This window comes from Canis aureus, chromosome 11, assembly GCF_053574225.1.
Source record: "Canis aureus isolate CA01 chromosome 11, VMU_Caureus_v.1.0, whole genome shotgun sequence".
In the NCBI taxonomy this organism is placed as follows: Eukaryota; Metazoa; Chordata; class Mammalia; order Carnivora; family Canidae; genus Canis; species Canis aureus.
Genome location: NC_135621.1, coordinates 33,144,668 through 33,156,712, shown reverse-complemented (window position 1 = coordinate 33,156,712; position 12,045 = coordinate 33,144,668). Strand labels below are relative to the sequence as shown.

Genomic DNA, 12,045 nt, shown 5'->3' with positions numbered 1-12,045 from the left:
AGGAAAGTCACAATGCCTTTTTACTCTATGACAGGCAAGTTATGGATTCTCTAATCTCAGTTTCCATATGTGTACTTTACCAAGAAGACTGGACAATACAACTCAACACCCAAAAACCAAATAATCCAACTAAAAAAAGCAGGCACAAGACATGAACAGACATTTCTCCAAAGAAGACATCCAGCTGACCAACAGACACATGACAATCTGCTCAGCGTCACTCATCATCAGGGAACTGCAAATTGAAACCACAGTGAGATACCACCTCACACCTGTCAGAATGGCTAAAATCAACAGGTGTTGGCGAGGATGTGGAGAAAGGGAGAATCCTCTTGCTCTGTTGGTGGGAATGCAAATCCTCTTGCCCTGTTGGTGTAGCCACTGTGGAAAACAGGATTGGGGACTCCTCAGAAAGTTAAAAATAGAGCGACTCTATGATCTAGCAATCACACTGCAGAGTATTTATCCCCCAAATACAAAAACACTAATCCAAAGGGATACATGCACCCCTACATTTATAGTGGCATTATTTACAACAGCCAAACTATGGAAGCAGCCCAAGGGTCCGTCAAAAGTCAATGGATAAAGAAGTTGTGGTGTATATACACAATGGAATATTATTCAGCCATAAAAGAGAATGAAATCTTGCCATTTGCAACAACACGGATGGAGCTAGAGAGTATAATGCTGAACAAAGTGAGTTAGTTGGTGAAAGACAAATACCATATAATTTCACTCATATATGAGATTTAAGAAACAAAACAGATGAACATGGGGGTGGGAGGAAGGAGAGGGAAAACAAGAAACAGACTCTTAATTGTAGAGAACAAGCTGGTTACCAGGAGGGAGGTAGGTGGCAGGGGCGGGGGGAGGGGTGGGGAAGGAGGGGTGAACCAGGTGATGGGGATTCAGGAATGTATTTGCTGTGATGAGTGGAAGTGTCATATGTGTGGAAGTGTTGAATTGCTATATTGTACACCTGACTCTAATATTACACTACCTTAACTCTACTGGAATTTTTAAAAAAAGGAAGACTGGACAAGATCATTTCTTCTCATTCAGGGTAGGGTCTCTGGACTTCTATAGGGCCTGTGAAGACAGCAACAGAGTTTTAGGAGCAATGTGCAATATTTTAAAACCCCTGAGGGGAACCACGCAGCTCCTCGTAACAAGGTGGCAAAGGCCAACCAAGCCTCAGGTGACTCAGCGTTAAGAACATGTTAATTAGTAGGCGACACTGGTTGTCTCCTCTTGAGTAAGGTCCTGATTAGAGATTAAGAGCATCTTTGATCAATAAAACATAGGACTAGAACATAGAAACAATCTGTTTGTGATGTTTTTTGAAACATGAGGCCCATGAGGTAAAATAATAAGATAGTGCTTGGAGGCCGGGAGCAGACCACAGATTGTTAAGAGGGGGCCAGTTCACCCCGAACTCCTAGGAATGAAGGCCCCTGAGGCGCTCCTGCAGAAGAGCCCCGCACGGGGAGGATGGGCCGCAGCCTGATCTTCAAGCTTCTCTTTTCTCGGTGAAGGGTGGCCCTCGCCCCCACCATCTGTTCTTTTGGGGGGACCCCCCCCTCCCTGGACTCCCAGAGCTGGTGCTCCTGCAGGCTGTGTGTGTGGAGGCCTCAGAAGCTCCCGGAATCGGGCTCTGAAGGGAGGTCTGGCCACACGGGGGCGCCCTCACCCCACACTGGGGCTCTGCTCCGGGAGCCCAGGGCCGGCATCACCGGGGCGCCACAGCCCATGCTCTTTGGGAAGCCCACCTCCCGCCGCCCTGACCCGCGGTCATGCTGCCGCAGAGAGAGGCCAGGCCGCAAGGGCCCTCCCGCTCGCAGGGGAGGGAGGGGCGGAAGTTCCGAGGTCCCAGGATAACCTGGAAAGAAGCGGGGCTCCGAAAAGCGGACGGAGGACACAGGCTGCCTTCCCTTGCTCTGGAGAGCAGGGGGGCCTCACCCTGCACCTGCGCTCCGGCTTCCGGACTAGAGGTGTCCAGTCTTTTGGAGGAAGAGGCTCTTTTAAGAGGGAGAGCGCCAGAGACAGAGGAAGGCTGAGAGACAGACACACAGAGGGAAGGACGGCAAGACAGCGGGAGGGACGGAGCCCTACTCCTGCCCCGTTGGGGACGGTCAGTCACCCCAGAGCAGCCAGCCGAACAGGAAGCAGTGCCGAGCCCACCGGGGTCTGCCAGGCGCTGCCCAAGCCCGGGAGCAAGCCACGTGGACTTGGACTGTGCTGCGCTGAGCCTCCCCGTTCCCACAGTGACACGGGGTGACCACGCCTGCCTTCTGGGCTTGGTGTGTAGATCCAGCAGGATAATAAATATGTGCAAACCACCTCTTCTGGTACCTGGATTCGGGCAAGCACTCACCCGGTAGCAGACATAATTCACGCTGACAAAAGCCAGCGGCAAAGGATTAAAAAAAAAATTTGATCATTTACGTCTTGACTTCCATCTTGTGACTTCAGTTTACCCACACGGGGACTTCAGGGCCATATGAATTCAGCAGTGCCTTTCAGTTCAGATTGGTTGTTATTCCATAGTAAATGCCACACTCCCCACACAGCCTTCTTGCTCCCCGAGTCGAGGGCCTTCTCCAGCCACTGGATGCCTGCCCCTCCGCGTGGGCAGAGCTGGGAAGGGTCGTTGCAGAGTCACAGAGGTAGCCGAGACAGCCATGCGGCATATAGCTCTGCAGGCAGGACTGGCTGCCCCCAGCCCTCACTTCCGAGGGTGTGTAACCTGGGGCTGACAGCTCACGATCTCAGCCCCACACACGCCCGTCCCGAAAATGAGGATAATAATAGTAGCCGGCATAGGGACTGCAGTGGGTGGGGATGGACTCCTACTTGTCAGGCTCTTAGAACAGTGCCTGGCACTCAGCAAGCACTTCAATAAATGCTAGCCTTCACCATCACTTTGATTTGTTTTACAGAATAGGCAGTGATCTTTCCAGAATGGTTAGATGAAGGTCATCTGATCCAAAACTGGGGGAGGGATGACACGTTTTCACAGCAGCTACAGAAAGAGCATTAGACTGGGAGCAGAAGAGAGGCTTCTGAGACCACGTTCTGCCCCTACCATTTCAGTATGCAAAGTGGGGTTCCAGCCTGTTCAGGGAAATGAGGACACGATGGCCCAGCCAAAGCCGGCAGGAAGAGCTCTATCTCTGGGTGGACTTGGGCAGGGCCCGTCCTGGACTGGAGGACCATCCTCGGGAGCGTTCTAGTCCTGGCACTGCATGAGCCTACGTCCCCCCTCCCGGGCCTCACCTGAGGTACTCATAGAGCCCATACATGGGCAGGAAGTCGATGTCAGACAGGAACAGGTAGGGCGTGCCGACGTGCTTCATGGCCACGTTGCGCAGCAGGTTCACAGGGTAGAACTGGCCCTCCTTGTACACGATGTGGTAGGCCACGTTGTGGCGGCTCATGAGCACCTCGGATCCCTGTGCGTAGCGGAGGAACTGCTGGGCCTCGGCGTCCGACAGGTAGAGGGCCAGGCTGATGGGTCCCTCCCAGTGCTTGCAGATGGCCTCGAGCATCTGGAGCCTGGAAGAGACAGGTAAGGTGAGCCACGGGGACCCAGTCCATGCACCAGCCTCCTGGGATGGGAGTCTACCTCCACAGATACCTGGTCAACCAGCTCCAAGTTCATATCCCTGCTCTAACAGTAATCACTGCATGATGGGGGCAAATCCCCAAACCTCAGCTCCTTTATCTGGAAAAGGGGCATCGAAACACTTATCTTGCTGGTTCTTGCCTCTATCAGCTTCCAAATGAAGGTGGGATACTGACAGAATCACATCCCACTAGAAGCCTTCCTTTTTACTCCTCTTCTCACGGCGGGCAGGGACAATGACACTAAATGATGTAAAGATCCTCTTCCAGCTCAGAAGTCCTATGCCTCTCCTCTCTCAGCAAAGATGAACAACAGCTGTACTGCTCTTCTAAAGCAGTGACCAGGCATAGAAGATTTAACCAAAGTGAGGCCGTAAGTTACAAGGAGCATTAAAGCATGAGTGATAATAACTGTGATCATTAGCTATGCACCAGACCCTTTCCAGAACTCCCCCAACGACCCTGCGCATGGCTGTCATTTCCCTCATTTCCCTGATGGAGAAACTGGGGATCCAGATGTCTGGTCAGCTTGGATTCTTGGACGTGGACCAGACCTGTACAGACGGGTACCGGGCCAGGGCCTTGGAGACAGTGAGAACAAACGAGAACACTGGGTATTTGGCAAGGGAACAGGAGAACACGTGAATGCTTGGGACAAAAGCGTGCCTGGCGTGATGCTGTCTTCATTTGTCAGAGTCCTTTACTGCCCTAGGGTCCCTGCCGATTTTGTGAGGCTACAAGACAGGCACCGTGCCAAGGATTATGGCAGGGGGAAGAAGAGCCCGGGGGGAGGGGGTGGGACAAAAGGTGCTTCTAATGGAGAAGATTCTACAAAAATGCTTGAAGAGAAATCTATGAAGATTTTTTTTTCCTCCAAAGGCTTTGGAAGTGCCTGGCAGGTAGGATCTACGGTTCAGACACAGCAAAAGCCTATTTCAGTTTTTTACCCTGCCCAGCAAGAGGTACATAATCAGCAGTCTCCCAGTAGGAATGCCCACTTTCTCCGGACAATTACCAGGAAATAGATTCCATGCATTTCCCTGCTTCTAAACAAAAGAAAATGGGCACACCTATCTTCTACCGATGGCTTTCTCGATGGACTTTCAGAGTTTCCTCTTGGTAATTCTGTGAATTGCTATAGCCAGGAGTTGTTTCCTCTTTCGTGACGGAGGATTACGAGATTTGTGAGGGTAAAATGCCCTCCATTTCTCATACTTTATAACACTTAATAATCAAATTGACTAGAGCCAGTTTTCTGAGAGGCTCTGCATTCTCCACAATGCCTACTTTGCCTGAAATTTGTGTTTGGCTTCTGCCACAGGCCCGGCCCTCTGCTGGGCTCAGAGAATCGGGGGTTTTGAATGATCAACACCTCACTTCCACTGTCTATGGAGTGGAGGGGGCTGTGCATTTGGGGGGACACCCTTGGGGGAGGCATGCACGTCTGGTGGAGGGAGAGAGGCCAGCCCCTACGGTGGAGAGCCCACTGCCTGGGATTTTAACTCTGTGTCCGAGTTTTCTGAGCAGGGAGCAAGCTCTGCCGAGGGTTTAGCATCAGAACAGAGACGCATTTTGAAATACTCCAGGTTCTCAGGTGCTGCCACAGCAAACATCACAGCCGTGTGGGCTTTACTGGAAGTGGTGCCAGGTGTTCCGTGGAACCTCTGTGAACAAAGAGGGAGGACGACCCAGCCACGCCTGCCTGTCTGCCACCAGCCCCAAGCTTTCTGACCTCTCTTCCCTCAAAATCAAGCTTCCTGCCGGGACCCGAACAACAGCGACAGACCGAGGTTTACTGTAATGATGGTAACACAGAAAATCTGACAGCGACACACAGAACATCGCTACCGTTTCTCTGCGGCATGGAGTGTGCCAGCCGCATTTCCAATGGGACTGCTTTCGACATTCACACCAGCTCCCTTACGCTGAGATTGTCATCACTGTGTCACAGGTAGAGAGGCCCAAGGAGTGAAGTGACTTCCTCCAAGGCACGGAGCTACAAAGGTGGGGAGCTGGACTGACACCCCGGTCTGTTGGAACCCAGTGCCCAGAACCAGACCAATGTTCCACACAGACTGCTCGCAGGCTGGGACTAATGCCCCCAAGGATCTTCTCTTGGCTGCCCGTGTCCCCAAACACGAATGTGTTCTCCCCTTGGGCTTGGCTTCTGTGCATTCCCTCCCATTCCTCCTCCTCTTCAGTCTCCCGGGGGGTGTGCTTCAAAGACCCACTGCTCTCTTGAGCCTTCTCTTGGTTGTGTCTCCCCACACCTGTGCCCTAAACTCCTCTCCTGCGGCTCTTGTCCGCATTTCTGGGCTGAGTCGCTCTTTGGTCTCTTACTCTGGCAGATAAAGTACCTGGCACAGCAAGGATCGGAGACGACAGAGAGGGTCTCAAGAGACAAAGGTGAACCTAAGCTACAGAATTTTCAGTTTGGAAAGAATTGATTATGCCATCTTTATGAGAAAGCAGCTCAGCCTCAGAGGGAGCATGGCTTGCTGAAGAGCCCTCAGCGAGTGAATGGGAGAGCTGGTTAGCACTAGGACCCGTGGCCCCGACTCTCCATCTCATGCTCTTCTCCACTTCCCGGAAGGGCCACCATCACTTCATGCTAGGAAGAGGAGGGCAGAGGCTCAGGAAAGGCCAAAGAGATGTCAGTAAGGTCTAGATAAGCCAGGGCTGCCCCAGGGAGCCTACTGAGACAGGAAGCCTCGTGTGCTCTGTCTGAGGACAAGGGAGCAGGCAGGGAAAGAGCTAAGTCTGAAACTTACAAGCCTGGGTTGGAAGGAATTCTAGAATGTCAGTTGGCCTCTGTTGGGATGGGGAACTCACTCCCTACAAGGCAGCTGATGAGAGCAGGGCAGATTGCATGGTATGGAGGTGCAACTGTGGCCTCTGGGGTTACGCAGAAGTGGGTCTGAACTCTGAGCTGTGTCAGCATTCCTGAGCAAGGGATGACGGTTCTTTGGGCTTCCATTTCTACATGTGCACAGTGCAGACAGTAATGCCTCTGTAGATCACAAAATGGCAACAAATCATTCTTGTCTCTCAATCTATACCCTCTGGTGATACTCCTCATTACTGATTCTGGGATGGCCATGTCACTTGCTTCAAACAGGACACAAGAAGTGTTAAGCAGTGCTTATTTGCTGGGGCTTGACCCTAGGTGCTCATGGAACTTTGTGACTACTGCCATAGGGCAAGCCTACTTACCATGAGATATGCAGCAGGTACTCAATATATGGCAGCTATAATTTCTTCCTTAGGTTCTATTTCTGCCTCTCAAACATGCACCCACCTAACAGATATTTATTTAATATCTACGAGGTATGGATTACGTGTTGGACCCTAGGATGAACAAGAAAGACAGGGTTCCTGCACTTCTGGAGCTTCCTTCTGCTGGAGGGAGAAGACACAGAACAAACCGAGAAAATTCAGAGGGAGCAAAGGGCTGAAGAGGCAAGGAGAACAGGAAATAGGATGGAGTAACCCTGAGGGCTGGCCAGGGAAGGTCTACTGGGGCCATGAATTTGAGATTTGGATCAGGAGAGGGACCCAGCCTTGAAGAACTGTGGGCAAGAAGCTTTCCAAGGAGAGGGAGCAGCCCTTGGGGTAACCGAGTGTAGTATGTTGAAGCAAGAAGAGAGGGAAGATGGGCGAGTGAGGGGGGCAGAGGGAAAGAAGATGTTGGGAAGTGGGAGGGGCCAGGTCCTATGGGGCAGGGAAGGCCAGAGCACGCAGCTATACTACTATTCTATATACAGGAGGAAATTATTGGGGAGTTTTAAAGACATTGGCCTGATATACAGATGGTCCCCAGCTTATGATGGGTTGACTTAACAATTTTTCAACTTTACGATGGTGCGAAAGTGATATGCATTGAGAAACTGTGCTTTTGAGTTTTTAATTTGCATTCTCCCCTAGGCTATCAATATGCAGTAGGATGTTCTCTTCTGGTGCTGGGCAGCAGCAGCCATGGCTCCCGGTCAGCCCCTCGATCACAAGGGTTGACAACTGATACACTTGACAATCATTCTGCACTCAGCCAGCCACTCTGTTTCTCACTTCCCATACAGCATTCCACAAATTGCATGTGATAGCCAACATTTTGTTATAAAACAGGCTTTGTGTTAAGATGAATTTATCCAGCTGCAGGCCAATGTAAGTGTTCTGAGCACGTTCAAGGTTGGCGAGGCTAAGCTAGGATGCTTGGTAGGTGGTTAGGTGTATTAAATGCATTTTCAACTTATAATATTTTCAGCTTATGATGGGTTTATTGGGCTATAACCCCATCCACCATAAGTTTAAGGAAGATCTATTTTTTAGAAGATCACTATGGCTGTTACATGGAGAAGGAGTTACCTTTCACTCTCTAGAGCGGTGCTTTTCAAACTTAAGCATGCTCAAGATCACTTGGGAGGTTTACTATGACACAGATTCCTGGGTTCCCCTCTAGAGGTTCCCGTTCACTAGGTGTGGGTGGGACCAAGAATTTGTGTCACTAACAAGCTCCTGGGTGATCTGAAGCATGGGCGCCTTTACCTCAGCTAACAGTTTCTTTCCTCCACTCACAGGAAATAGAGAAGACCACATGATTCCCTGGACCAGTACTTAGTACCTCAATGACTTTGTCAAAGGGAACACGAAAGAGCAAGCGACTCCTGGCCAGGTGGCAAGGATGCTGTGGCCAGGATCCCTCCCGGCCAGTCCCCTCTGTCCTATCCACCATCCTCATCTGCGGCTAGGATGGGAGGGTGGTCTCCTGCATGCTGGGAGTGGGGGAGACCTGCTGGTTGCACAGCTGTAGCAGGCGACGTTCATTCTTTCTGAACGGAATTCTAGAGGGAGCCAGGCATAGGAGCCTGTGCGCCGGATCCCCTAATTCACTGTGGCATTCACGTAGGGCCTACTTCTGACTCAAAGGTTTACAAACACACCCGAAATGTTTCTTCAATTAAAAATCAATCCAACAGGCACCAATCAGCCTGCTGCATCATAATTGGAGGGATTCCTACCATCTCCATCAGCTTGTGGTACTGCTCTATATTTTTTTATTATGTCCCGCTAAGCAGCTTTCGTTAGGGTGTGGAACTCCTTGGGCTCTCTGGGGTATTGTCAGGATGGCAATACTTGTCACAATGCGTTAAGAGGGACTGTGTGCCTGCCATCCTGAGGGATGGGTGTGCTTTGAAGGGAAGGCTTCTGTGGTTAGTGTTTGTGGCAGATATGAGGGGGGCCTGGGCTTCCCTTTAAGTGGGTTGGGAGGGAAGGTCCTGCCAGTGTCCTGCAGCTCCAGCCAGGAGGATGCTTCTAGCTGGCACTAGAAGGAGAGGCTCTGTTTTGCTTGTATCCTTTTATTGATGGCAACTGTATACAGAATTATGGACTTGGAGTGTTAATAATTTAAAAACTTTTCTTTCTAATTGTCTATAAATTCCAGATTGTGAATTCTATAGCTAGCATGGGGGAAAAAAAAACACTAAGGGAAGGGAAACTAATATTCAATGTAGACCTACTACCTACTGGTCACTTAAGAGCTTCTTATTTTATAAAATCCAGACATCGATCTGTGACCTTGACAGTATCATTGCCACTTCACAGATAAGATGAGGCTCAAAAAGCCTAAGAATCTTGTCCAAATTCAAATAGCTAGTAAGTGGTTCAACTGGACTTTGAACTCACATATTTCTCTTTTTGTTTTCCTATATCACTTTATCTCTCCTTTAAAAAAATATTTTATTTTAGAAGATTTAATTTATGTATCTGACAGAGAGAGCACAAGCAGGCAGAGTGGTAGGCAGAGGTGGCTCCTGGCCGAGCAGAGAGCTTGATGTGGGGCTCGATCCCAGGACCCTGGAATCGTAACCTGCGCCAAAGGCAGATGTTTAACCAACTGAGCCACCCAGGCTCACTTTACTTCTCCTAAATACCTACCATGTGCAGATGCAGTGGTCAAAGTTCTCAGATCTGTACATATTTATTGAATGCAAATATATGCCAAGGGCCTTCATAGACAGTCTTTTCATTTAATCTTAGGACTCTACAAGGCAAATATTTTTAACTCTGTAGAAGGAGAAAGATAAGCAAGGGTGTCAGGACTTGCCCAAGATCACCAGCTGAGTAGTAAAGAAGCCAGTGGGATTTGAACCCAGAGCTCTTTGTCTCTAAGTCTAGTGTCCACAAATATTAAGATTTTGGCCAATGATGCTATCAATGATAGGGAGCCTCTGATTGACTGTATGTCGGGGCTAAGTCCTGGCTGTGTATGATCTCATCTGATCATTACACCAACCTTAGCTGGGAGCTACTGTCATTGTCATTTCCAGGTTATAGATGAGGAAACCAAGGCCTGGAGAGGTGACTTGTCCAAAGGTCAAGGTCAAGAAGTGGCAGAGCCACCAAGACCCTACAGTGTCTGACTCCAGGGACCAAATTATTCAAGGTCAGTCTAGTTTATTCTGATTAGAAAATATGTCAGATTTGTCTCTTCTATTTTCTCCTGAGTTTGGAGGTACTCACCGGCTACTAATCTTGATTCACCATATTTTATTGATAAAAGGAATGTATTAATAGGAGGCATGAATGGGACCAAGGAAAACCAGGGATGCTCTGAGAGGTGAGAACCTGGAATTATCTGGAACTCACTCACCTGGGCAGATTACAGGACGTGAGCTTCATCTGAGGGGACTGAGGTGCATCTGTGTTGCCCAGAGAACAGAGGACTCATCTAAACCATCATTCAGCATGAAACTCAAGGATTAGATTTTATTTTCATTTGGAATGGCATACAGGAGAAGGGAGACGCAATGGGAAGAGAGGTCTGTCATGGCCAGCTCACTAAGTGCTGCTTGGTGGGAGAGTGTGTGCACCCAAACTGAAGGCTGGGTGAGAAGCCAGATAGAGAAGTTTGGGGTGACCCTGGGGCTCTGGTCTATAGGTCAGTCCTTTATGGAGCCTCACTGGGAGCCAGGTAGGTTTGAGCCGGCAGGGGGCCACCTGCCTTGGTTTCCCCAACACCCTCTGTCATCCTATCTACTCTCTGCTTTCTCACCTATGCCGTAAGCTCCAACCACACTAGAGCCTGTGTTCTCAGTGGGCCTGGTGGCCTCTTTGTTCCCTATTTTACCTGCTCCACCTTGGGGACCCACCTTCTCTCCCCATGTACTTTCCACCTCCCATCTACTCAGCCTCCAACTCAAGCAGGCAACCTCTTCTCGGACACACTGCCTGTCTCTTTCTTTGTCCACCCCTAGCCGGGCTAGGGGCTCCCAGCACAGCATCTCTCTACAGGAAGAATCTGTTGCCTGTCTGTAGCAGGCTGAATTCTAAGGTGGCCTCCACAACTCCTGCCCCATGGCATACACTCCTGTATAACCCCCTCCCTTGAGTGTGAGTCGAACCCAGGAATGGGATGGAACACTGCTTCCATATGACAGACTGCAGAGAGTCCCCTGCTGGCTTTGAAGAAGTAAGCTGCCATGCTGTCAGAGCACCACAAAGCTAAGACCTAAGAGTGGCCTCTTGCTGCTCAGAATGACCCCAGCCAGAACCAGCAGGGAAACGGGGACCTCAGTCGTAGAACTGAGAATGAGCTTAGAAGTGGACCCTGACTCCCATGAGGTCACAGCCCCAGGCAACACCTAGACTGTAGTCCTGAGAGCAGAGCAGGGGACCCTGCTAGCACCCATCCAGACTCCTGATCCCCCAAACTGAAAGATACTCAATGTTACTCAAGCTGCTATGTCTGTGGCAATTCGTTCTACAACAGTAGGTAACTAATACCCTGAGACGTGAGTACGCTTTATACTCCTTGAAGGCAAAAACTGGGTCTTCTCATAAATATCCTCCACTTCACAAGAGCCTGGCACACCACAGCAATAGATATTATACAATACCTACTAAGCGGTCTCATGAATGTTACAGATTAGGAATCTGAGGCCACGGAAAGGGGAAGACCCTGTTTGAGGTTACAATACAGGTCAGGATGGAGTTGGTGCGAGAAGCTCTGGGCTTTTCCCTTTCATCCCAGCTTGTCTTTCCCTGCTACCTGCTATGCTTGGCAAGTTCACCGTGTTCCTACAGAGGAGTCCTGAGGCCTAAGAACCTCCAGGAAACCACCCGCCGGTGGAGCCACTGAATCCCACAAGTGAGCATTTGCCAATACACAGTGGGACACATAAAAGTGATGAGTCTGCTTCTGTAAGCCATGCTCTACATGGCCCATCCCCAGATGTCCCTGGAGGCAAGGTTCCACTCACTCCTTGCAACCCCTACACTACTTCCTACCATATGTGAACCTCTCTGTGGCTGAGCACTTGCTCCTTCATTGGTTTGCTCATTCTTCAGTCACTCCCCACTAGTAACCAGTGGTATTTACTGAACACTTAACAAGCGTGCCGGGTACTATTCTCAGCACCTAAC

General features: G+C 50.0%; 1 protein-coding gene across 4 annotated transcripts in view; it reads right to left on the bottom strand.

Moving 5' to 3' along the window:
* Window positions 1–12,045, bottom strand: part of LARGE1 (LARGE xylosyl- and glucuronyltransferase 1) — a 528,281-nt gene that overhangs the window by 24,764 nt on the left and 491,472 nt on the right. For all 4 annotated transcript variants that reach the window (XM_077914722.1, XM_077914719.1, XM_077914720.1 and 1 more), the window contains one exon: window positions 3,277–3,555. In XM_077914722.1, the coding sequence (XP_077770848.1) occupies window positions 3,277–3,555 (279 nt within the window). The remainder of the gene's footprint in view (window positions 1–3,276; window positions 3,556–12,045) is intronic.